Source organism: Delphinapterus leucas, chromosome 2 (genome assembly GCF_059928025.1).
Source record: "Delphinapterus leucas isolate spDelLeu-1000000601 "Yukka" chromosome 2, BTC_Dleu_Yukka2, whole genome shotgun sequence".
Lineage (NCBI taxonomy): Eukaryota > Metazoa > Chordata > Mammalia > Artiodactyla > Monodontidae > Delphinapterus > Delphinapterus leucas.
In genome coordinates, this window is record NC_143130.1 from 113,219,034 (window position 1) to 113,246,261 (window position 27,228).

General features: G+C 36.6%; 1 protein-coding gene across 1 annotated transcript in view; it reads right to left on the reverse strand.

The window, feature by feature from the left end:
• PRKD1 (protein kinase D1) overlaps nt 1–27,228 on the reverse strand; it is a 164,110-nt gene that overhangs the window by 79,713 nt on the left and 57,169 nt on the right. The window contains exons 2-3 of the mRNA XM_089907541.1: nt 3,890–4,021; nt 2,386–2,546 (exon numbers count right to left, since the gene is read on the reverse strand). Of these exons, the coding sequence (XP_089763667.1) occupies nt 2,386–2,546; nt 3,890–4,021 (293 nt within the window). The remainder of the gene's footprint in view (nt 1–2,385; nt 2,547–3,889; nt 4,022–27,228) is intronic.

Consider the following 27,228-nt stretch of genomic DNA (forward strand, 5'->3'; position numbering starts at 1 on the left):
AATAACATTTTTCGAAGTATCCTGTGGCCCCAATATTTTCTCACCTCATAAATATATGATTTGATCAAACTTTTGTAAGCATTCTTGGCAGATATAGTTAAAATGTGATTTTTAAAATGTATTTTTAAAACATTTTTAAGCATTCTACTACAAAAAAAATTCCGTTCAGCAATAAAGTGCTAATGAATTTCAACATCTGATGTACAATATAGCTTGTAATCAAGTAATTCGAATAATTAAATAATTATGTAATTTGATTAAATAAAGCAATTAAAGCAATTAAATAATTCGGTTGAAAAACACAAAAACCTGCTTAAAGACTGTAGTAACCTAAATTAAATTTATATATAAATTATACATTCACATTTATAAATATGCATGCATATAATAATTTCATTTATATTTATAAAATCTAAATGATACATATGTGATGTTTGGAAGCATATATATATATATATATACACACATGTGTATGTATACATACATATGTGCATATATGTATATATTATTAAAAACTGAGATAGGTTTTTTTCTTAATTTTAGTATTCAAATTTCACACAAAATTAATTTTAAATACATCAAGCATATATTAAGAAACGCATTAAAACAGATTATATACATGCAACTCTTTCTATTGACTTATGAAGTCTTTGCACAAAAGCCATCATTTTAAAATTACCCTGTATGACTTTGAAGAGATCAAACACTTAGCCTAATATAGAAAATCAAACCACTGATAAATGAAAAAGCACAGTAAAGATCAGCTTAAGTAACACCTCATCTTGGAAGTCTGGTCTGAATTCTCCAGGCAAACAATTAAACATATTCCTATTAATTCTTTTTGAAAAACTGAGTTTTAAAGGAAGAATGTTTAGCATTAATTACCTAGATTCTAATCTATTCTAATGATGAATAACTTTAGTTTACAGCTTTAGATTACTTATGAGATGTTAACTAACTTTTAAAAATCTTTTCCTGGTGAAACTGAAACCAATACACATTAACTTATAATTTTATTTCTTAAACTTGTTTAAAAATGTCTATTCTGTAAACAGTATGACTCTCAGAGACTGTACTTAAAAGCAAGAGTAACTGCTAACTTATAAAATCACTACCTACAAAAATTCAAACGAAATCAAGAAATCTCATAGTTGGAAAGATAATATGAGAGTTATTTGAAAAAGTAAATAGATTTTGACTTAAGCACCTTTCAGTAAGGGTATCATTAATTCTAACTAATACAACTTTATAAAGTAATATACAACCACACATGCATTCTGAATAGTCACCAAAATATAATATATTCTTCTAGTTACTGGTGGGATTTAGTGCCTGACTTCCCCTAACAGGTTCACTTCATGAAAACACAACAAACTCCCACCCAAAAGTCACAGAAACACAGAGTACGGACTTTTCCTATTTATCAAAATAAGCATTCATTTGAGTTATATGTCTGGCTTATGTTGCAACAAAATTTAAGTGATTTAAAGATCACAATGAAATATTTTCTGAACAACAGAGTAATTAATACAGCTTTTTAGAGATGGCTTCAAAATGCATTGCCCCTCTCCACCCCAGGGATTTATCTAACCTAAATGTTTCATAATTTTTATTTTTCTCTTTAATTGACTTTTGTAATTATTAGATTATAAAGAGTTTTTGTAATATCCACTAGCAGAGGGAGTAAAAATAGGAAACTTAAGCTCACACAATTAGCTTATTTCAGGATAATGTTCTTATTTTAAATAGTGCACGTAATTACCACAATTTTTACTTTGCTTTCAATGTTTGGAAAATCAAAATTTAACTTTCTTAAAGAAAAATATTTAAGCCACATCCACAGATATATATTTTAGAGCCAATGGAAATACTTAAAGTATTAAATGCTATTTTTCCCATGGCATTTGTCAACCAGTGTCACTTTGACATCAGCATGTACGCCTTTAATGCCAAACAATTAAAGGCTTTCATCTTTTCATATGAGCGAAGTTCAGATTTTCTCCCAGAATAAACAGTCAACCATGCCACGAAATACTCTAATAATCATCAGAGAAGAAAATCTTTTATCTCTGGTTTCCAAATTTTGACAAATTATGTTTTGTCACATTCACGTATTAGTCAGTGCTGCTCTGGCTCCATGACCATGATGAAACCTCACAGATTTTAAAATTGCTCTAAGCTCACAGATAAAAGCAAACTCGAAGCTGTTGGATATTTGTTGAAGCACTAACCAATCTACAGCACAGGCCCTGAAGAAACACAGTCATTAACACCCTGGCTGTGTCCTCTCTCCCAGGGCGCTGTCTTGGATTGATTACCACTGTGACCACATCGTCCTACAGACTTCTCATGTAAACGGGCAAATGGATAAACAGGAGGCCATACCAGAAGGGGCTCATCGGGGGCACTGGTGGAAAGCTCGGCAGATGCTGTGCGGACAGAGCTGAGCCCAGTAAGGGAAACATTTGAGAGCCTTCTCCTCCTCACGCCACTGCAGTTGTTCGGGATTTTAAATGCACATCTCTTGTGGTAATTCAGCCCACATCCTGGAAGGGGAAAGTAAAAATGACTTTTGTTCAACTATAAATTAAAAGCTATTTTAGTATAAGTTGTAGATTATGAATTTTTAGAAACAGTACTCCTTCCATTTTTCTTGTGGCTGCTCGAAAATTTAAATTTTCTTTTGAGCTCTTCTGATTTATTTTCCCAATTTGTCAATAAGCTGGGTTTTGACATCTGATTTTATTGGATGAGCCCAGCAACTACCCTGGTTATCATTTAAAAAAATGTTTTCTAACATAAGGGACTTGGGCTTTGAGGGATCTAGCAATAAAACTCCAGTGAGATGACCTATTTTTAGCTGCCTCAAGTTCTATTGCAAGGGAAAATTAATCATAACGCTTCACAACTTTTGACTTGCACTGATTTGAATCATGGCTCCACAACTTGTTTGTCTACATGGCCTTGGAAAAATTACTTCACCTCAGTTTTCCTGTCTGTAAAATGAGGATAATAACTACCTTGCAGAATTGTTGAGAAAATATGTAAAATACTACGCATGCTAGTTTCTACATGGTAGATAATTAGGAAAAAGCACCATTTTCCTCTCAATATTTCCACTGTTCATAGTTCTATCACGTAATCTTACTGTTCAGAATTTCCCCATGTGTCACATAGCAGGCCAGGCAAATTTTCATAAAACTACACTTTAGGTAGACTTTCTTCCAGATCACTGTCTCTTAACTTCCCTTCTTACAGACAGAAATTCAGAAATTATGGTTATTTTATTTATGGATTTCATCATAAAAGCTTGGGGTTTTTGGTCAAAGTTCAAACAGCTCTATCCCTCCCCGCCCCACCCTTCATCAAAAAGGAGCAAGGTATGATTTGGTCCGTTTTTAAGATTATATCATGGTATCCTATAAACCTGAATTATGCACTTCAAGGATTTCTGTCCATGGAGGATGACAGAACTATGATCTTGGTGTAGAAACTGGGTACACGTTCCAGCCTGCCACTCAACAGCTGAGTGACCTTGGATGGTTTGATTAACCTCCTGAATCTCAGCTCCTTTCAGCAAACATTTATTGAATGCCTACTATTCCAAGTTCTGGCTTAAGATGCAAATTATATGTTTAGCCTGTTAGCAAAATAAACAACACGTTATGGGAGAGAAACATATCCACATGATATAGGGGAAAAGATAGGAGAATCTGGCTTCCCAGATCAGGGCTAACATGTTGAAGATAGGAAATGAACCGAACAGAATCCATGCAGTACCCAGATCCCTGGAAGGTATCTGAAGGAAAGAAGGCATTGCAGAAGAGGGCACGACATAAGTAGCTAACTCCAGCATGCGTTCCACTTGGCTGGGGAAGGAATACCTTACCTTCACATTTAAGGCCTTGACGCACCAGCCCCCATAGCATTTCTCCACAGTGATCACAGAAAGCTGGAGCTCTGTACGAATGAACAAAGAGAGTGTGGGGACGAATCTGAAAGTCTTCAAAGGTGGCGGAAGCTGTGAAAATAATAACATTGAAAAATAAGTTGAATAAATACGCTCATCTGTAGATAATTAGTATGCAAGATACTTAACATGCAAGTATGGGTATAACTGGGCAAAGTCAGGAAAGATAAGATGCAACACTGCTTGACTTTTAGCCATTCCACTCCATTCTTCTCAACCACAGCTTTATAAGTGGTGGCAAAGGAACCTCTTTCTTGTCTTCCTGCTTAACAAGGTCTCAGGCCACTTCAAAAATAGCCAAAACGCTAGAACAAAGAATGAATGAAAGAATAACTCAATTCAATCTATAAATACGGGATGTTGCTTTAAAACACTTTGCTTTTTCTCTTACCTAAATGAGCCAGAGAGGTATTCAGAAATATTAATGGAAAGGAAACACTTGATGAATGGAATTTAGACAGATCAGAAGACAGTGTACTTGAATATGACCTTGAAGAAGTACATTAGAAGGGTGGGGCCCAACTGGAAGAAATCTGGGCAGCCTCTTTTGGGGAGATACAGTTGTTTGAACTCTTAGGCAATATAACCAAGCATTTAAATCCTGACCTAAAAATAACAGGCAGCCTCTTCATCAATATGCCAAACAGAGGGATTTAATACACACACTGGTGAATTCCAGCCCACTCTGATAAATATACTTCAGCAAATCATATTCATGCTATAGGGTACTTTTTGTTATGCTTATTGTTATTTATCCCATATGGTATTCGTACAGAGTATTGAAATTCATTATGTTTTAAAAATTATACTTTTCCACATGATATTTTTATTATGTTATAAAAATAGTTCACGGTGTTTTGGTGTTGCTTAAATCAAGAAATAGAAAGGTACAGATAAATGAAAGTGAAAGACCACCCCTTTTCCCCAAATCCTAGTGTGTAGGGCTATATCCTTCTGGATCTATTTACACATATAGCCCGATATTAAGGCTGCCCGTAATAGTCCAGGGAGTGCTGACCTACGAGTGAGAAGAGCTGGATGAGGCTTTGCCATTACCTTACTGACAACTCACTTAATCATCACGAGCCTCAGTTTCCCATACATAAAAAGAGAAGGTCTGACCAATGGTGACTTCTCCTAACCCTTCAGGTGTAAACTTCCATTAACTTAGAATAGAACCATGTGCACTTGATTTCGTAAGGTTTTATGCAAAGAGAATTTGGGGGAAAATTTAGGCCTTAAATACATCTTTCTATTCTGCCTTCCCTTCTCTTCCTCCTGTTTGTCTTCTTGCCTTACTTTTTCAACACACATTTGTTAAACACCTTTTCAATATTGTCAATGGCACCATTCCAGGGACAGAGATGTAAAGATAAGTAAGACATCTTTACAGAGCCTACCAGACCAGCAGAAAGGCAGATAAAAACAAACAAAAAAACTCCACAATAACTATAAAATAACTTCTAAGGTTCAAAGACGCTACAAAATTTGGCCTAAGTTACTAAACAGAACTAAGACTACAACCCACAAGTGTTTTGTCCCCAATCCACTGTCCTCTTCATCATACCAGTGTTACATCTTACCTTTCCTAACTCTGCCCAAAGAGTTCTATCCAACAGCCCCATGGTGAGGGAAATAAACATCTGCAGTTTTCCTGATGGTGTCTTGGATAGCAGGTATGGGCTAAGGAATCACCTGTGGAGTATACTTATGAAGTGCTTACCTTGGTAAGTATGCAAGGTGTGACAGAGTGAACGCTGAAACTGTAGGCGATTCATCTCTGCTAGATAGGTGTCCAAAATTATGAGGACAACTTTGAGGGTATCACATCCCTCAGGGCAAGTGACAACAGAACATGCAGGAAAGTGAATCACTTCAACCAGAAAGGATATTACTGATAGTTCACAGACGTATATCTGGACCATAAAAAGAGATTAAAATTTTTAATGGGTCAGTTTTCCCTTGAATAAAAGTACTTTATTCCAAATTAATACGCTTTACTATTGGAAATCATCCATCAACTTATTAAAGGTACTAGTTTTACTCAATGGAAAGATAATGAGAATAATAATAAGGTTAAGATTTATTGAGCTATTACTGTATACCAGACACTACACTAAGAGATTAAAGTGTGGGAAGAAGGAGCTAATCAAAGAAGTGCAGCCAAGTAAGTTGCTCTAGCATTGCCTACAAGGAGTTCTGATGAGTGTCAAGGTTCCTTACAAAAAGGATTTCAATTGAAATAAGATTGGGAAATTGTATTATTATGTTTCTCACTTCAAGTTTCACAATATTACAGTCAACGCTTATTCTAAGTAAATCAGTAAAAAAGTATGGTTTGGGTTCCAATCAACTACTTTTATAATTTGGTCAAAGTGTGTCTAATTTTGTAAATGCTAAATCTTCTTTAAAATTGGTCTCTCACAGTCATGGACAAATTTGTTTTTAAAACATCAAAGAAAATAATTAAAGAAAATACTTTGCGCCAACCATTAACTCCTAACTTCTCCCCTGCCTCTCCCCCCATCTCCCACCCCTGCCAAATGTCACCCAAACAATGGTGACAATACCATGACAGCAATTAGTTGAATAATTAAGGTAGTTTTCAAAATAAGGAATGTTAAAATTTGACAATACTAATACCTAGATGTGTTCAGATATTTTTTGAATTAATCAGAAAGAATATAAATAATTAAAAAGAAGATTTTCAATGACCCCCCCCCAAATCCAGTTTATGTCAGGTACGTTTGTTTTTTCACCTTCTGAAGGGGATTAACATTCATAAGCAGTTAGCACCCTTGACTTATGTTTAAATGCCATTTTCTAAAGTTCAATTTTAATATTCTCCTGTTAATTTTCGAATAATTAAATACATTTTTTAAAATAAAACTACCAAGTGTGGTGAGGTTTCACATGCATTTGAAATCAAAGCACAACATCCATTCATTATGAATTTACCTGTTTCTGCACCCTGGGGGAAATCAGCATTAGCTGAGTGTATGCATGCCATCTTGCCTAATCACAAAATTGCACTTCAGAGATAATCACTTAGCACAGGAAAACAAAGTGAATGCTGTAATTCCATTTCACTTAAGGTTTGGAAGCAAAATGGACAGATAAGAATAGAAATACTAAAGTGTCTAGAGATTCCAAGAGAGAACAATGTGCTATCTGTCAGTATGTCATAATCAATCAGGTGACCTAAATTAAAACCATATGACAGGGCTACAAACTAAACACAATGGGCCCCTTATACTGGTACCTGTGTATCTTTGATTTGCTTTGTTCACAGTCTATTGTTATACTCCACCGTGCAGGAGAGGAGAAAATAACATGCTTTCCTTAGTCACTGAGCATTTAAAACAGGTAATTGAGCCAAAAACTCTAAGATAATCAGTACTTCTTTTAAGGTTCATGATAAATTGTTGCACAAAATGGAATAAACTGTTTGGTTAGCAGTACAGAAGAAATCAGGCTTCCAAAGCAAAATAAATAATCTCTGGAGGTCAAAAATATTTGCATAATAAAATCAAATAATGTCCTATCTTCCAAGATTCTTAGTAATTTATTTTTACTGGTAATTTTGGCAATTTGGGAGAAGTGTTAACTCTTTCTGGCATTGCCAAGTTGGAACAGGTATAAGAAGAAGAAAAGCTTAACACATTTCAAGTATCATCTCATTCAATTTTTCACAAGGACTCTATGAAGTAGATACTATTGTCCCCACTTTACAGATGAGAAAACTGTCTCAGAAAAATTAAGGAGCTGCCCTAGGTAACGCAGAATCTTGATTCAGACAGCCTGACAGCTGAACCATACAAATTCTCTCATCGACTCTGAATCTAATCATCATATTCTCTGACCATCAAAATTCTGTGGATTATAAAGCTGCATCTTTATTTTATGAATTACTAGCAAAGGCTTAAAAAACACTGCAATTAAATACAACACACCACTATTGTAAGGTGCATCCTTATCTCAGAGATGCAAAAAATACTGAGGAAAAAAAGTCCATGAAATAATGTATAAAATGAAATTAATTCAGTTCATAATCAAAAATTCTTTTAACATGCTTTCTGCATATACTCCATTTTTTGAAATCCTTCTCCCTCCAAACAAATTGGAGTTAGTTACAATAACTGGTTTTAAATTTTTTACAAAAATCAAAGGTAATGATAACTAACACCCAATTCGAGTTTTGTGTCTACATGATAACCAGTGTCATTCAATTGATAAGTCTGGCCCAAAGCAAAATATTATGAAGCTTTTAAAAATTAAGATTTGTTGTAGATAAATTTGTTTTTTTCTTAACCTCTGGAATATTGAAAATAGCTTCTGAATATCACTCTCCCCACATAAATACAAATACTCATCAGCTTTAAGGTATTCTGTGGATAAGAAACCATATCCACTTTAACATCCTATCATTCATCCATACACACACATAATAGATACACATAAATAATCCTCTGTTCCGTGAGAGCTTTCATTAGTGGAATGATAACTATTCACAAATCAGTTTACTGTATTCGTAAATATCTCAAATTATTAGAAATATTTTTTTATATTGAGTCCCAAACACTACTCTGTAATTTCTATTTGGAGGTGACAGTTCTAAAAGCAAGCATTTAAATTAAGACATTTTTGTGTCTTTCTTAAATCAGCTCATGTAAGTCAAGCAGGCCTAATACCTTCAAGCATATAGTTGATTAATATTATGTTTTACTAATATATCTAGAACCTACTATATAGTAATATATATGTATTGTAATATAGTATATATTAGAAATAGAAAAATAACAAGGAATAGTATCTGTTGTGGAGGGTCCAAAGTCAAAATGAGGATGAGAGACCCATAAATAATCATAATACAAGATGCAGTGATGGAAACACAAAGGAAAGGGCAACTAAGGCTGCCTGGGTCTATCAGGGAAAGCTTCATCAAGGAGGGATCACTGAACAGAATCTTGAAGGATGAAGAGTGTTTTGAAAAGCAAAGAATAGGATAAAGGAAAGAGGAAACATTTTGTATAGCCTGATTTTATTTAATTATAGAAAACTTGTAAGACTACCTACACATTTCTTTATAATTATAATTTTGTAGGCTCTTGATCATTGGTGCACTGTCAGGACAGTTAGCAAGAGTGACTCCAACAAATTGTCCATGACACAGGTATCTGAGAAATTACAATAGATCATTTACACACTATCCTGGCCCAGATATCTCTGTGCCTGAAAAATTACGCCTGCAGATGTGTACCTGCCTTCCCCCCATTCCACTACCTAATACCTACACCCTGAGGTTGGTCATTTCTTTTTGCTTCTCCATTGATCCCAGTCTCTCCAAGCCACTGTTGTACCAGATACTCCCTTCATGCAAGCACTGTTCAAATTAATCACACGGTTCACATTTTTGTTATCCGTGGAGATGTCTAGAGTCGGGAAAGTCCCATAGCTCTTCAGAAACAAGAGCATTAAACAAATTCTTGTTGAGACACTTACAAAAGCATCTTTTAGATAACTAGAGAAAAAAAGACAGAAATTTCAATTTTTCACTCACATATGACCAGAAAAACATTAGTGAGGAGCAATGATGGGAACTTGGGAGGCTGTGAATATATCATCCCAAAGATTACAGCAGCCAAGAGAAGAAACATAAAATGTATTTAGATATGCTGATCAGGCAGTTCAGAAAGTTCTGGGAAAATATTTTATAAGTATATGGCCAGACTCTTAAAAAGAAGATGTGGCACATATATACAATGGAATATTACTCAGACATAAAAAGAAATGAAATTGAGTTATTTGTAGTGAGGTGGATGGACCTAGGGTCTGTTATACAGAGTGAAGTAAGTCAGAAAGAGAAAAACAAATACCATATGCTAACACATATATATGGAATCTAAAAAAAAAAAAAAGTTCTGAAGAACCTAGGGACAGGACAGGAATAAAGACACAGATGTAGAGAATGGACTTGAGGACACGGGGAGTGGGAAGGGTAAGCTGGGACGAAGTGAGAGAGTGGCATGGACACATATACACTACCAAATGTAAAATAGATAGCTAGTGGGAAGCAGCCGCAAAGCACAGGGAGATCAGCTCGGTGCTTTGTGACCACCTAGAGGGGTGGGATAGGGAGTGTGGGAGGGAGATGCAAGAGGGAGGAGATATAGGGATATATGTATATGTATAGCTGATTCACTTTGTTATAAAGCAGAAACTAACACACTATTGTAAAGCAATTATACTCCAATAAAGATGTTTAAAAAAAAAAAAGGCTCCAAGAGGAATAAAAAGGTCTCACAAGCCAGAGTGACAGCACAATAACAAGTTACCCTAATTAGGGAGAAGAAGGGGTAGTACCTAGAGAAACTGATGTAACTGCCCAGGGAACTCTGTTAGGCTTATACTCAGAAAGAGAATGCAGCTACAGAAGGAGCAGCAGAGTCAGGGAAACAGCAAATAGTGGCCTGGCCAGTGAGAACCACCTTAAGAAGGCTAACAGGAGGAGAAAGCTGAAGCTTTTAAAAAGCTGGAAAGAACAAAAGGCCGTTTAGCTGTGTGTCATATGTGGCAAGAATGAGGAAGAGACAGGCCTGCACCATGGAAAAAAGAGTTTAATGCTAAAAAAGTAGAAAAAGCTAAACTATTCAACTGTAGTTTTGCTTCTACCTTTTCTAGAAGAGGAGTATCTATATTCAAACTAAATAAATAAATAAAGGGAAGAAGAAATATCAAATATACTCAAGAAGGAAACAAAGTCTAGGGTAGATGAACAAAGATTATCTAATCTGATCTGTTCTCAATAGGCCCAGGTGAGTTATATAAATTTATTTTTAATCTTATGAAAACATCTACCACAATATTCGAACAGACTCTTGTTGGGCTTGTGGAATTATGCCAAAGGCCTTCTGTAAGAAAAATAGAAAATACTCTGATAAGAATGGAAGAGTTTGAAAGGAGAGTTAATGAAGAAATTTAGCCCTAGTCGATATCAAAATATTCTATAAAACTATGATTTTTTTTTTTTTTTTTGCGGTACGCGGGCCTCTCACTGTTGTGGCTTCTCCCATTGTGGAGCACACCCATGGCTCACGGGCCCAGCCGCTCTGCAGCATGTGGCATCTTCCCGGACCAGAGCACGAACCCGTGTCCCCTGCATTGGCAGGCGGACTCTCAACCGCTGCGCCACCAGGGAAGCCCAAAACTATGATATTTAAAAGTAAGTGGTGGGGGTCTTCCCTGGTGGCGCAGCGGTTGAGAATCTGCCTGCTAATGCAGGGGACATGGGTTCGAGCCCTGGTCTGGGAGGATCCCACATTCCGCAGAGCAACTGGGCCCGTGAGCCACAACTACTGAGCCTGAGTGTCTGGAGCCTGTGCTCCGCAACAAGAGAGGCTGCAATAGTGAGAGGCCCATGCACCGCGATGAAGAGTTGGCCCCGCTTGCCACAACTAGAGAAAGCCCTCGCACAGAAACGAAGACCCAACAGAGCAAAAATAAAATAAATAAATTAAAAAAAAAAAAAAGTAAGTGGTGGGACTTCCCTGGTGGTGCAGTGGTTAAGAATCCACCTGCCAATGCAGGGGACACGGGTTCGAGCCCAGGTCCGGGAAGATCCCATGTGCCGCAGAGCAACTAAGCCTGTGTGCCACAACTACTGAGCCTGTGCTCTAGAGCCCGCGAGCCACAACTACTGAGCCCGCACACCACAACTACTGAAGCCTGCACACCTAGAGCCTGTGCTCTGCAACAAGAGAAGCCACGGCAATGAGAAGCCCGCACACCGCAACTAAGAGCAGCCCCCGCTGGCCGCAACTAGAGAAAGCCCGCGCGCAGCAACGAAGATCCAACGCAGCCAAAAATAAATACAAATAAATTTATAAAAAAAAAAGTAAGTGGTGGTTGTGTAAGACAAAAGAGATCAATAGGATAGAGCTGATAACATAGAAATCTACTCTATGTATGAATTTTAAATATGATAGAATAGATATCATAAATCAATGCAGCAGGGAAACATAATTTAACAAATGATTAACAATTAGTAACATTTAGCTACTTGGGGGGACACAATTTAGAAGCTTATCTCCTATGTTATACAAATATATAAATATATATATATATAAAATACCTGATGAGTAAAAAGTTAAAATAACAAACCATGGAAAAACTAGAAGGAAACAGAAGTGAGTGCTTATCAAATCTCTGGAGGAAAAAAAGACTTTAGAAAGTAAAAGAAATTCATAAATCTTCAAAGTGATGGAAAATCAAATGGGAAAGATTTATCAGCATGATCATGTAGCAGGCACTACTGACTGACGTGCCTTAAGAGTCATGTAATATTCTCTTTTATTTAGTATAGGTTTATTTATAATAATTATATGTGCTAGGTCACAGAATTATGTTCAATACTTTCAAGCATTTATAATATAATCACAAACATTCAAGGAGAGATCCCTACGCTTGTTAAATGTCAGGCATGCAGGTGACAAGGCCTATGTTCTAGTATGAAAATTAAGGAAGTTCACAAGTATTCATTCATTCCTTCTCAGAAGGAAACAGATCCTTATCTGCCTTCTTTTATTTTTCTTTTTAACCAGAGGCAAGCAGCAGGACAGTAGGAGTTATGATGGCAGGGCTAAAAATTCTGCACAAGAAGTTTAGGATCTGTTCATGAACCTGGAGAGTTACAGTTAACACCTGAGCAATCAATCCTTTGTTTCCCTCTCAGGCAACTGAGCTCTGTAGCTGCTGCAGAATAACTGTTACAGTAGTAGCAATGTCTTCTGCCAGGAAGGCTCCTGGGATGAAACAGATACAAAATGGAACTCTATGTAACTAAAGGAAGAGCGCTGTAAGACGAGTTATTATATCTGTCCACCTCCATATTAAGAAGTTGCCAAAGACCCTCATATTAACACTCCCCTCAACATACTTTTTGATCCAGTCATTACTGATATATGCCTCCCTGCCCTTCACACAAACCTTCCCTTCTGCTTCCCATCCCACAACTCAGCACAGTATCACCTGTTCTGGGAAGCCTTCAGTGATAAGCCCACCCCCACCTGACATTAACTGCCCTCTTCTATGTTCTGATAAGCTCCTGGGCACACTCGTATCATAAAATGTATCATGCTATACTGACACCCTTTACCCCTTTATGCATTCACACCTGACATTAGCAGATTGCTGAAGGATAGAGAGTATACCTTCTCTGAGTTTATGCACACATTAAGCAATCAATTAATGTCCATGGTTGAATAAATGAAGCAATGTCTTTAAAACTGATATTGCTAGCCTGCAGTTCTAAGGTTCTACATTTTAAGTCCTAATAATCTGTAAATATAGTATTTCAAGTTCAGAAGCAAAGCCCAAAGCCCATCAGACTCATAACATGGCTCACAATTTGCACATTTTAAAAAGTAACTAGCAATGTCCTTGACACTTCCAGAGATGTCTTTGCTAGTGTCTCATTACTCTATAGGCAGAGTGGTGCAGGCAGTGGTGATAAGCACGGACTTAAGTGTCAGAGCATATCTGGGCTCGGATCCCAGTCACAGCAAATGGGTGACCTTGGATGTGTTACTTCCCCTCTCTGAACCTCAGTGTCCCTCTCTCTCAAACTGGCTTAGCGAAGCTCACCTTGTTAGGTAGGATGTGAGGAGGACACAAGGTGATTAGCACAGTCCTTGGCATACTGGTAGTAGTTATCACAGGGATTTCTTAGCATAATAATTAACAGTATGGGCTTTGTAATCAGAAAGATCTGGGTTTGAATCCCAATTATTATTTGTTATTTGTAATTATTATTATTGTCATCATCATCAATACTAATAGAGGGAAGTACTGCTTTTAAATCCATCATCAATCACAGCACATAAAAAAATTAAGGCCTTTAAAAACTATTATTATTCGTTTCCTCTACTGCCTCATAAAGAATATGTTTCCACTCCAGAGGAAATTGCTTTTCTTTCCACTGTTCTGGTTAATGCTAATTAAATGGTGCTAAGTCCATAGGACTGTGTCTAGTCCCTTCTCTAAAATGAAACAATTAACAGTTGGGAATTGCAGAGGGGAAAGAAGGATCACTATATCCTGATGTGACTGAATGAAAAATGCCACAGCTGGAAAGAGATTTGAGAGCATCTCGGGTCAAGAAAGAACATAAATTGTTGCCCCATGTGTCCAACATAGAGGAAAAAGAAAATTAAGTAAAAATGTCATGGAGTCAAATTCTAGCTAATGAGTGCAGGCTCTGCAGGCACCCGAAACAGGGGAAAGAAAGGTCAAGCCTGTTTCTTAGAAAGCTCCATTACATACAGGAGACTTTATACCTTTAAAAGGATAATGACCTCATTTGAATGAGGAATACCAGCATACAAACTGCCCTTTAGACTGCTTACAAAAGGCTGGTAGACAAAGGTTAGGTACAGTATTATAATGAAATGTTCTTATAGGCAGCGGGGTTTCTGGCAACAAATAGCATCACTGTTGTCAAATATCTTTGCATATAGAGACAACATGCTGAGGTCCTATATGCTTTGCTTCAAGTTTCTTTAAGTCTCACTGTACTTTTCTTAAAAACAGATGCTTACTCTTGATTCATAAACAAACAAACAAAAACCTTAAAAGCTGTGACATTTGTTGGATATTCCCACTCCCAAAGAAGCAACAGTTCAATGATGGCTGAATTCAACTCAATGCCTGCTGACCAGGCACCTGCTGTGAACAGGAATAGTTCTGGCTGCTGCTCAAGGGTGCCCAGAGGAGGGAATCTACTGCTAAGGGACTCCTTGTATTCTTGTAGAAGAATCAGGCTGACTGACTCAGTTGGTCTGCTCTGATTTATCAGAATAAAAGAGCTTTATTAATTGAAAACCTGCTTTTATGCTTTTTAGTCACACTTACTGAGTAAATATTTTACTTAAAGTAAAACCTATGCTTTGTTGTGAACACTTTTGACAAACACATACAATTGTGTAACCAATACCATAATCGAAATATGGAACAATTTTTTTCAACCGTTCCCAAATTCCCCTGGGCCCCTTTGGAGACAAACTCTTTCCCACCCCCATTCCCCGGCAACCACTGATTTATTTTCTGTCCCTTTTCCAAAATGTCATATAAATGTAGTCTTTGGAGTGTAGCCTCTAACAGCATAATGCATTTGAAATTCATCCTTGTGTGCTGAGTCAAATTCCATTTGGCTGATATGCTACAGTTTGCTTATCCACTCACCAGTTGAATCTTTTGAAAAGGGCATCAGTTTATCCATTCATCTGGGCATTAGGGCCAAGGGTCATGCTGGGTTTGAGGGCAGTAGGGATCTAGGGTGCAGAGCCCAGGCTCCAGTAGGGAGAAAGAGGTGGAAAGAAATAATTTATGATCTGAACACGTCATTCACAGCATGGGAACTTTATTGCTGAAAACAATTATCTTTTTACAACAGTGGACAGCATATAACTTTTAGAGTGAGATAAAGTGGCTACCACTTTTAGGCTGCAAGATCTCTCTGTATCTCATTTCCCTCATCTTTGAAATGGGTATAATTATTAACTCAAAGAATAGTTGCATAATCATTTCATTGAGAAAATATTTTGAAATAACAGCATTGTAACTGGCACTACACTGTGGTAGTGCACAAAATATGGTAAAACACAATAGACATTTTCTCAAATATGCATATGTAGACTTAATCTTATGTTTTTGCATTATTTGCAAAAATTAACTCAAAATAGACCTAAATATAAAGCCTAACTATAAAAACTCTAGAAGAGAACCTCAGAGAAAATGTTTATAAGCTTGGTTTAAGCAAAGATGTCTTAGATACAATGCCAAAAATATACCTCATTTTTAAAAATCAATAGGCCCAGGATTGGTTCAAGATGGCAGAGTAGAAGGACATGCGCTCACTCCCTCTTGCAAGAGCACTGGAATCACAACTAACTGCTGAACAATCATTGACAGGAAGACAATGGAACTCACCAAAAATGATACTCCACATCGAAAGACAAAGGAGAAGACGCAATGAGATGGTAGGAGGGGCACAATCACTATAAAATCAAATCCCATTACCACTGGGTGGGTGACTCACAAACTGGAGAACAATTATACTACAAAAGTCCACCCACTGCAGTGAAGGTTCTGAGCCCCATGTAAGGCTTCCCAAACTGGGGGTCCGGCAATGGGAGGAGGAATTCCCAGAGAATCAGACTTTGAAGGCTAGCGGGATTTGATTGCAGGACTTCAACAGGATTGGGGGAAACAGAGACTCCACTCTTGGAGGGCACAAAGTAGTGTGTGCATTGGGACCCAGGGGAAGGAGCAGTGACCTCAAAGGAGACTGAACCAGGCCTACCTGCTAGTGTTGGAGGGTCTCCAACCCTCCACAGCAGGGGTGTGGCTGTGGCTCACCACAGGGACAAGGACACTGGCAAGAGGAGTTCTGGGAAGTACTCGTTCGCATGAGTCCTCCCAGAGTCCGCCATTAGCCCCACCAAAGAGCCTGTAGCCTCCAGTGCTGGGTTGCCTCAGGACAAACAACCAACAGGGAGGGAACTCAGGCCCTTCCATCAGCAGACAAGTGGATTAGAGTTGTACTGAGCTCTGCTCACCAGAGCAATACCCAGCTCTACCCACCACCAGTTCCTCCCATCAGAAAGCTTGCAGAAGCCTCTCAGATAGCCTCATCCACCAGAGGGCAGACAGCAAAAGCAAGAAGAACTACAATCCTGCAGCCTGTGGAATGAAAACCACATTCACAGAAAGATAGACAAGATGGAAAGGCAGAAGGCTATGTACCAGGTGAACGAACAAGATAAAACCCAAGAAAAACAATTAAATGAAGTAGAGGTAAGCAACCTTCCAGAATAAGAATTCAGAATAATGATAGTGAAGATGATCCAGGACCTCGGAAAAAGAACGGAGGTAAAGATCAAGAAGATGTAAGAAATGTTTAACAAAGACCTAGAAGAATTAAAGAATGAACACCTGGAAGAACTAAAGAACAAACAGAGATGAACAATACAATAACTGAAATGAAAAACAAACTAGAAGGAATCAATAGCAGAATAACTGAGGCAGAAGAATGGATAAGTGACCTGGAAGACAGATTGGTGGAATTCACTGCTTCAGAACAGAATAAAGAAGAAAGAATGAAAAGAAATGAAGACAGCCTAAGAGACTTCTGGAACAAATTAAATGCACCAACGTTCACATTATAGGGGTCCTGGAAGGAGAAGAGAGAGAGATAGTACCCAAGAAAATATCTGAAGTGATTATAGTCAAAAACTTCCCTAACATGGGAAAGGAAACAGCCACCCAAGTCCAGAAGCACAGAGAGTCCTAGGCAGGATAAACCCAAGGAGAAACACACTGAGACACATAGTAATCAAATTGACAAAAATTAAAGACAAAGAAAAATTATTAAAAGCAACAAGGGAAAAACAACAAATAACATAAAAGGGAACTCCCAAAAGGTTAACAGCTGATTTCTCAGCAGAAACTCTAAAACTATATTTAAAGTGATGAAAGGGAAGAACCTATAAACAAGATTACTCTACCCGGCAAGGATCTCATATAGATTTGATGGAGAAATCAAAAGCTTTACAGACAATCAAAGCCTAAGAGAATTCAGCACCACCAAACCAGCTCTACAACACATGCTAAAGGAACTTCTTTAAGTGGGAAACATGGGAGAAGAAAAGGACCTACAAAAACATACCCAAAACAATTAAGAAAATGGTAATAGGAACACACATATCGATAATTACCTTAAATCTGAATGGATTAATGCTCCAACCAAAAGAAACTGGTTTGCTGAATGGATACAAAAACAAGACCCATATATATGTTGTCTTCAAGAGACCCACTTCACCTAGGGCCACAAACAGACTGAAAGTGAGGGGATGGAAAAAGATATTCCATGCAAATGGAAATCAAAAGAAAGCTGGGGTGCCAATACTCATATCAGATAAAATAGACTTTAAAATAAAGAATGTTACAAGAGACAACGAAGGACACTACATAATGATCAAGGGATCAATCCAAGAAGAAGATAAAACAATTATAAATATATATGCACCCAACATAGGAGCACTACAATATGTAAGGCAACTGCTAACAGCCATAAAAGAGGAAATCGAGAGTAACTCAATAATAGTGGGGGACTTTAACACCTCACTTACACGAGTGGACAGATCATCTAAATAGAAAATTAATAAGGAAACACAAGCTTTAAATGACACAACAGACCAGATAGATTTAACTGATGATTATAGGACATTTCACCGAAAAACAGCAGATTACACTATCTTCTCAAGTGCACACAGAACATTCTCCAGGATAGATCACATCTTGGGTCACAAATAAAGCCTTGGCAAATTTAAGAAAATTGAAATCATATCAAGCATCCTTTCCAACCACAACACAATGAGATTAGAAATAAATTACAGGGGGAAAAAAAGGAAAAAACAGAAACACATGGAAGCTAAACAATATGATACTAAATAACCAAGAGATCACTGAAGATATCAAAGAGGAAATCAAAAAATACCTAGAGACAAATGACAATGAAAACATGATGATCCAAAAGCTATGGGATGCACCAAAAGCAGTTCTAAGAGGGAAGTTTATAGCAACACAATCCTACCTCAAGAAACAATAAAAATCTCAAACAATCTAACCTTATACCTAAAGGAAATAGAGAAAGGACAACAAACAAAACCCAAAGTTAGTAGAAGGAAAGAAATCATAAACATCAAAGCAGAAATAAATGAAATAGAAACAATAGCAAAGATCAATAAAACTAAAAGCTGGTTCTTTTACAAGATAAACAAAATGGATAAAACTTTAGCCAGACTTACCAAGAAAAAGAGGAAGAGGACTCAAATCAAAAAAATTAGAAATGAAAAAGGAGAAGTTACAACAGACACCAAAGAAATACAAAGGATCACAAGCGACTACTACAAGGAACTCTATGACAATAAAATGGATAATCTGGAAGAAATGCACAAATTCTTAGAAAGGTATAACCTTCCAAGACTGAACCAGGAAGAAATAGAAAATATGAACAGATGAATCACAAGAAATGAAATTGAAGCTGTGATTAAAAATCTTCCAAAAAACACAAGTCCAGGACCAGACAGTTTCACAGGTGAATTCTATCAAACACTTTGAGAAGAGCTAACACCCATCCTTCTCAAACTCTTCCAAAAAACTGCAGAGGAAGGAACACACCCAAACTCATTCTATGAAGCCACCATCACCCTAATACCAAAACCAGACAAAGACACTACAAAAAAAGAAAATTACAGACCATTACCACTGGTGAGTATAGATGCAAAAATCCCCAACAGAATACTAGCAAACAGAGTCCAACAACACATTAAAAGGATCACACACCATGATCAAGTGGGATTTATCCCAGGGATGCAAGGATTCTTCAATATACATAAATCAATCAATGTGACATACCATATTAACCAATTGAAGTATAAAAACCATATGATCATCTCATTAGGTACAGAAAAAGCTTTTGAAAAATTCAACACCCATTTATGATAAAAACTCGCCAGAAAGTGGGCACAGAGGGAACATAATAAAGACCACATATGAGAAACCCACAACAAACATCAATCTCAATGGTGAAAAACTGAAAGCATTTCCTCTAAAATCACGAGCAAGACAAGGATGTCCACTCTCGTCACTCTCATTCAACATAGTTTTGGAAGTCTTAGCCACAGCAATCAGAGAAGAAAAAGAAATAAAAGTAATCCAAATTGGCAAAGAAGAAGTAAAACCGTCACTGTTTGCAGATGACATGATACTATACATAGATAATCCTAAAGATGCCACCAGAAAACTACAAGAGCTAATCAATGAATTTGGTAAAGTTGCAGGGTACAAAATTAATGCACAGAAATCTCTTGCATTCCTATATGCTAATGATGAAAAATCTGAAAGAGGAATTAAGGAAACACTCCCATTTACCACTGTAACAGAAAGAATAAAATACCTAAGAATAAACCGACCTAGGGAGACAAAAGACCTGTATGAAGAAAACTATAAGACACTGATGAAAGAAATTAAAGATGATACCAACAGATGGAGAGATATACCACGTTCTTGGATTGGAAGAATCAACACTGTGAAAATGAGTATACTACCCAAAGCAATCTACAGATTCAATGCAATCCCTATCAGATTACCAATGGCATTTTTTATGGAGCTAGAACAAAAAATCTTAAAATTTGTATGGAGACACAAAAGACCCTGAATAGCCAAAGCAATCTTGAGGGAAAGAAACAGAGCTGGAGGAATGAGACTCTCTGACTTCATATTATACTACAAAGCTACAGTAATCAAGAGAACATGGTACTGGCACAGAAACAGAAATATAGATCAATGGAACAGGGTGAAAGCCCAGAGGTAAACCTACTCACCTATGGTCACCTTATCTATGACAAAGGAGGCAAGGATATACAATGGAGAAAAGACAGTCTGTTCAGTAAATTGTGCTGGGAAAACTGGACAGCTACATGTAAAAGAATGAAACTAGAACACTCCTTAACGCGATACACAAAAATGAAGCCAAAATGGAATAAAGACCTAAATGTAAGACTGGACATTATAAAACTCCTAGAGGAAAACATACGAAGAACACTCTTTGACATAAATCGCAGCAAGGTCCTTTATGACCCATGTCCTAGAGTAATGGAAATAAAAACAAAAATAAACAATGGGACCTAATGAAACTTAAAAGCTTTTGCACAGCAAAGGAAACTATAAACAAGACGAAAAGACAACCCTCAGAATGGGAGAAAATATTTGCAAATGAATCAACGGACAAAGGATTAATCTCCAAAATATATAAACAGCTCATGCAGCTCAATATTAAAAAAACAAACAACCCAATCAAAAAATGGGCAGAAGATCTAAATAGACATTTCTCCAAAGAAGACATACAGATGGCCAACAAACACATGAAAAGATGCTCTACATCACTAATTATTAGAGAAATAAATAAAAACTACAAAACTACAATGAGGTATCACCTCATACCAGTTAGAAGGGGAATCATCAGAAAATTTACAAACAACAAATGCTGGAGAGGGTGTGGAGAAAAGGGAACACTCTTGCAGTGTTGGTGGGAATGTAAATTGATACAGCCACTATGGAGACCAGTATGGAAGTTCCTTAAAAAACTAAAAAACTAAAAACAGAACTACCATATGACCCAGCAATCCCACTCCTTGGAAAATACCCAGAGAAAACCGTAATTCAAAAAGACACATGCTCCCCAATGTTCACTGCAGCACTATTCACAATAGCTAGGTCATGGAAGCAACCTAAATGCCCATCGACAGATGAATGGATAAAGCAGATGGGGTACATATATACAATCGAATATTACTCAGCCATAAAAAGGAATGAAATTGGGTCATTTGTAGAGACATAGATGGACCTAGAGACTGTCATACAGAGTGAAGTAAGTCAGAAAAAAAACCAAATATCGTATATTAATGCATATATGTGGAATGTAGAAAAATGGTACAGATGATCCGGTTTGCAAGGCAGAAATAGAGACACAGATGTAGATAACAAACATATGGACACCAAGGGGGGAAAGTGGGGCGGGGAGGGGGTGGTCGGATGAATTGGGAGACTGGGATTGACATATATGCATTAATATGTATAAAATCGATAACTAATAAGAACATGCTCTCTAAAAATAAAATAAAATAAAATTCAAAAAATAAATAAATAAATATCCAAAAAAAACAAAAAAATCAATAGGGTCTTGCTTGCTAATCCCTTTTCAAAGGATTAGTCTCCAAAATTTACAATCAGCTCATGCAGTTCAGTATAATAAAAACAGATAACCCAATCAAAAAATGGGTAGAAGACCTAAACAGACATTTCTCCAAAGACATACAGAAGGCCAAGAGGCACATGAAAAGATGCTCAACATCACTAATTATTAGAGAAATGCAAATCAAAACTACAATGAGATATCACCTCACACCAGTCAGAATGGCCACCTTCAAAAAATGTACAAACAATAAATGCTGGAGAGGGTGTGGAGAAAAGGGAACCCTCTTGCACTGTTGGTGGGAATATAAATTGGTATAGCCACTATGGAGAACAGTATGGAGGTTCCTTAAAAAACTAAAAATAGAGCTACCATATGATCCAGCAATCCCACTTTTGGAAATATATCCGTAGAAAAACATGGTTTGAAAGGATACATGCACCCCAATGTTCATTGCAGCGCCGTTTACAACAGCCAAGATATGGAAGCAACCTAAATGTCCATCGACGGATGAATGAATAAAGAAGATGTGGTACATACATACAATGGAATATTACTCAGCCATTAGAAAGAATGAAATAATGCTATTTGCAGCAACATGGATGGACTTGGAGATTTTCGTACTAAGTGAAGTAAGTCCTACAGAGATAGACAAATATCATATGATATTGTTCATATGTGGAATATAAAAACAATGACACATATGAACCTATTTACAAAACAGAAACAGACTCACAGGCTTAGAGAATGAATCTATGGTTACCAGAGGGGGAGGGATAGATTGGGAGTTTGAGACTGACATGTACACACTGCTATATTTAAAACAGATAACAAACAAGGACCTACTGTATAGCACAGGGGACTCTGCTCAACATTCTATAATAACCTAAATGGAAAAGAATTTGAAAAAGAATAGATACATGTATATGTATAACCGAATCACTTTGCTGTACACCTGAAAACTAACACAAAATTGTTAATCAACTATACTCCAATATGAAACAAAAATTTAAAAAGCAGAAAATAAAATAAAATAAAAATCAATAGACTTTATCAAAATTACAAATTTCTAGTCTTCGGAAAAACTGTTTAAAAATGAAGAGAAAAGCTACATTCTGGGAAAAAGTATTTGCAAAATATATTTCTGATAAAGGACTTGTATCCAGATTCCATTAAAAACTCTTAACAATTATTAAGAAAAGAACCAACTAAAAATAGGCAAAAGGCTTGAAAAGACAAGTTGACCAAAGAAGCTACATGGATGGCAAAGAAGCACATGAAACCGAGTTCACTGAAGTACACTGTGGTTCAGTGGTCTTTAGTAAACTAGTTTGGGATCATTATCACCATTTATGAAACTCTTTCAATCCAAAATCATTCATGTTCTAAATATTTAACTTACAAATTAATACATTTGGGGATATAACTCACCCATACACAGGGCAATCTATGTCTGTCCTAGGACATTATACCATATTCCATCTTTGTAACTGAAATCACAAACTATAGTCCTACTTAAGAGAATATTTTGGAAGATCAAGACATCATTGCCAAACAATTTTTAGAAAACATCACAAGTAATTGCAGGTTATGGTTTTTAATATAAAATTAACTATGTTTGGACAGCCCTTAATTAATTTTGTATAATACTCATTTTTTGATTATCAAAATGCTCTGCATGTATATGGTAAGTGAATTATTATTTCAACTTTGTTCATTTAATCATTTAATATGTACTTTATTCTCACCTTGTTCTAATACAGTCATACCTGATTTTAGTATTTAATACTATCCTTTCTCCCTTTCTAAAATCACAAATCACAATGTCATTATTATTAAAAAACAAGGGGTTAATTTCATTATCATATAAATTCTCTACCAGAATTCTAAATTCAGTGGTTTCAGGACAATAAAGGATAAACAGCGTAGGAAAAAATTTTTAAAGGAGAGAGATGTAAATTTTAATCTAAATTTGATGTTTCCTTTTATGGTTTGTTTAGGTAAGTGATTCTCACACAGTAGTAATATTTTCCCAGTGATGTTCCAGAATTGGGAGGGAAGGGAACAAAGCAGTTTTCAAATTATATATCTACCCTTGAAATTATGATAGCAGTTGATTTCCTGGTCTAGAAGAATATTCTCCTGTGACTATTATTCCATGTGATAGCAGAGTTTACTTTGTGCTGAGCATGTAGATAACATGGAGGCAGAAAGGACTGTGTTGTTTCATTCCATGTAATGGGTTAGGAACGCCAGTTCTGGAGCAGGAATGTTGGGTTTTGAAATCCACCTTCACTAAGTGTCTGAGCCTCGCTATATTCCTTAACTGCATAGGTCTTAGTTACCACATCTGTAAAATGAGAGTGATGAATATAAAAGAAATTCCCTCAGCACTGCTGAAGTATTCAATATGTATATAAGCATTTAGACCAGTGACTAGCATGTAATAACCTTATAAAAAATGTTAGCTAACATTTAGGAAATTTTTTGCTCTCTAGTCTCACTTTAAAGTTATTGTTATCATACTATGATATTTGCAAAGTGAGCTTGTCCTGTCTAGCTTACTCTGTCTCTGTCCGTATTCATTTTAGCATCTTTATTGGAGTATAATTGCTTTATAATGGTGTGTTAGTTTCTACTTTATAACAAAGTGAATCAGCTATACATATAGCTATATTCCCATATCTCCTCTCTCTTGCGTCTCCCTCCCACCCTCCCTATCCCACCCCTCGAGGTGGTCACAAAGCACCGAGCTGATCTCCCTGTGCTATGTGGCTGCTTCCCACTAGCTATCTATTTTACATTTGGTAGTGTATATATGTCAAAGATACTCTCTTACTTCTTCCCAGCTTACCCTTCCACTTCCCCGTGTCCTCAAGTCTGTCTTTATTCCTGTCCTGCCCCTAGGTTTTTCAGTACTTTTTTTTTTTTTTTTAGATTCCATATATATGTGTTAACATACAGTATTTGTTTTTCACTCTCTGACTTACTTCACTTTGTATGATAGACTCTAGGTCCATCCACCTCACTAAAAATAACTCAATTCATTTCTTTTAATGGCTGAGTAATATTCCATTGTATATATGTGCCACATCTTCTTTATCCATTCATCTGCTGATGGACACTTAGGTTGCTTCCATGTCCTGGCTACTGTAAATAGATCTGCAAAGAACACTGTGGTACATGACTTTTTTATATTATGGTTTTCTCAGGGTATATGCCCAGCAGTGGGATTGCTGGGTCCTATGGTAGTTCTATGTTTAGTTTTTTAAGGAACCTCCATACTGGTCTCCATAGTGGCTGTATCAATTTACATTCCCACCAACAATACAAGAGGGTTCTCTTTTCTCCACACCCTCTCCAGCATTTAGTGTTTGTAGATTTTTTTGATGATGGCCATTCTGACTGGTGTGAGTCAGATTTGCAAATAGTTTTGATTTGCATTTCTCTAATGATTAGTGATGTTGAGCATCCTTTCACGTGTTTGTTGGCAATCTGTATATCTTCTTTGGAGAAATGTCTATTTAGAGGTCTTCTGCCCATTTTTGGATTGGGTTGAGTTTTTTTTGATATTGAGCTGCATGAGCCGCTTCTATATTTTGGAGATTAATCCTTTGTCACTTGCTTTGTTTGCAAATATTTTCTCCCATTCTGAGGGTTGTCTTTTTGTCTTCTTTATGGTATCCTTTACTGTGCAAAAGCTTTTAAGTTTCATTAGGTTCCATTTGTTTATTTTTGTTTTTATTTCCATTTCTCTAGGAGGTGGGTCAAAAAGGATCTTGTTGTGATTTATCTCAGAGTGTTCTGTCTGTTCTCCTCTAAGAGTTTAATAGTTTCTGGCCTTACATTTAGGTTTTTAATCCATTTTGAGTTTACTTTTGTGTATGGTGTTAGGGAATATTCTATTTTCATTCTTTTACATGTAGCTGTCCAGTTTTCCCAGCACCACTTATTGAAGTGGCTGTCTTTTCCCCATTGTATATTTTTGCTTCCTTTATCAAAATAAGGTGACCATATGTGTGTGGGTTGATCTCTGGGCTTTCTATCCTGTTCCACTGATCTATATTTCTGTTTTTGTGCCAGTACCATACTGTCTTGATTACTATAGATTTGTAGTATAGTCTGAAGTCCGGGAGCCTGATTCCTTCATCTCCATTTTTCTTTCTCAATATTGCTTTGGCTAATAGGGGTCTTTTGTGTTTTCATACAAATTGTGAAATTTTTTGTTCTAGTTCTGTAAAAAATGCCAGTGGCAGTTTGATAGGGGTTGCACTGAATCTCTAGATTGCTTTGGGTAGTATACTCATTTCACAATGTTGAATCTTCCAATCCAAGAACATCTCTCCATCTGTTTCTATCATCTTTAATTTCTTTCATCAGTGTCTCAGTTTTCTACATACAGGTCTTTTGTGTCCCTAGGTAGGTTTATTCCTAGGTATTTTATTCTTTCTGTTACAGTGGTAAATGGGAGTGTTTCCTTAATTTCTCTTTTAGATTTTTCATCATTAGTGTATAGGAATGCAAGAGATTTCTGTGCATTAATTTTGTACCCTGCTACTTTACCAAATTCACTGATTAGCTCTAGCAGTTTTCTGGTACCATCTTTAGCATACTCTATGTATAGTATCATGTTATCTGCAAAGAGTGACAGCTTTACTTCTTCTTTTTTGATTTGGATTACTTTTATTTCTTTTTCTTCTCTGATTGTTGTGATTAAAACTTCCAAAACTATGTTGAATAATAGTGGTGAGAATGGACAACCTAGTCTTGTTCCTGATCTTAGAGGAAATGGTTTCAATTTTTCACCATTGAGAAAGATGTAGGCTGTGGGTCTATCATATATGGCCTTTATTATGTTGAGGTAAGTTCCCTCTATGCCTAATTTCTGGACAGCAAAAGCAGTTTTGTCATAAATGGGTGTTTAATTTTGTCAAAAGCTTTTTCTGCATGTATTGAGATGATCATATGGTTTTTTTCTCCTTCAATTTGTTAATATTGTTTTTCATATTGATTGATTTGCGTATACTGAGTAATTCTTGCATTCCCGGATGAACCCCACTTGATCATGGTGTACGATCCTTTTAATGTGCTGCAGGATTCTGTTTGACAATATTTTGTTGAGGATTTTTTCATCTATGTTCATCAATGATATTGGCCTGTAGTGTTCTTTCTTTGTGACATCTTTGTATGGTATCAGGGTGATGGTGGCCTCATAGAATGAGTTTGGGAGTGTTCCTCCCTCTGCTATATTTTGGAAGAGTTTGAGAGGAAGGTTTTAGCTCTTCTCTAAATGTTTGATAGAATTCGCTGTGAAGCCATCTGGTCCTGGGATTTTGTTTGTTGGAAGATTTAAAATCACAGTTTCAATTTCAGTGCTTGTGATTGGTCTGTTTAGAGTTTCTATTTCTTCCTGGTTCAGTCTGGGAAGGTTGTGCTTTTCTAAGAA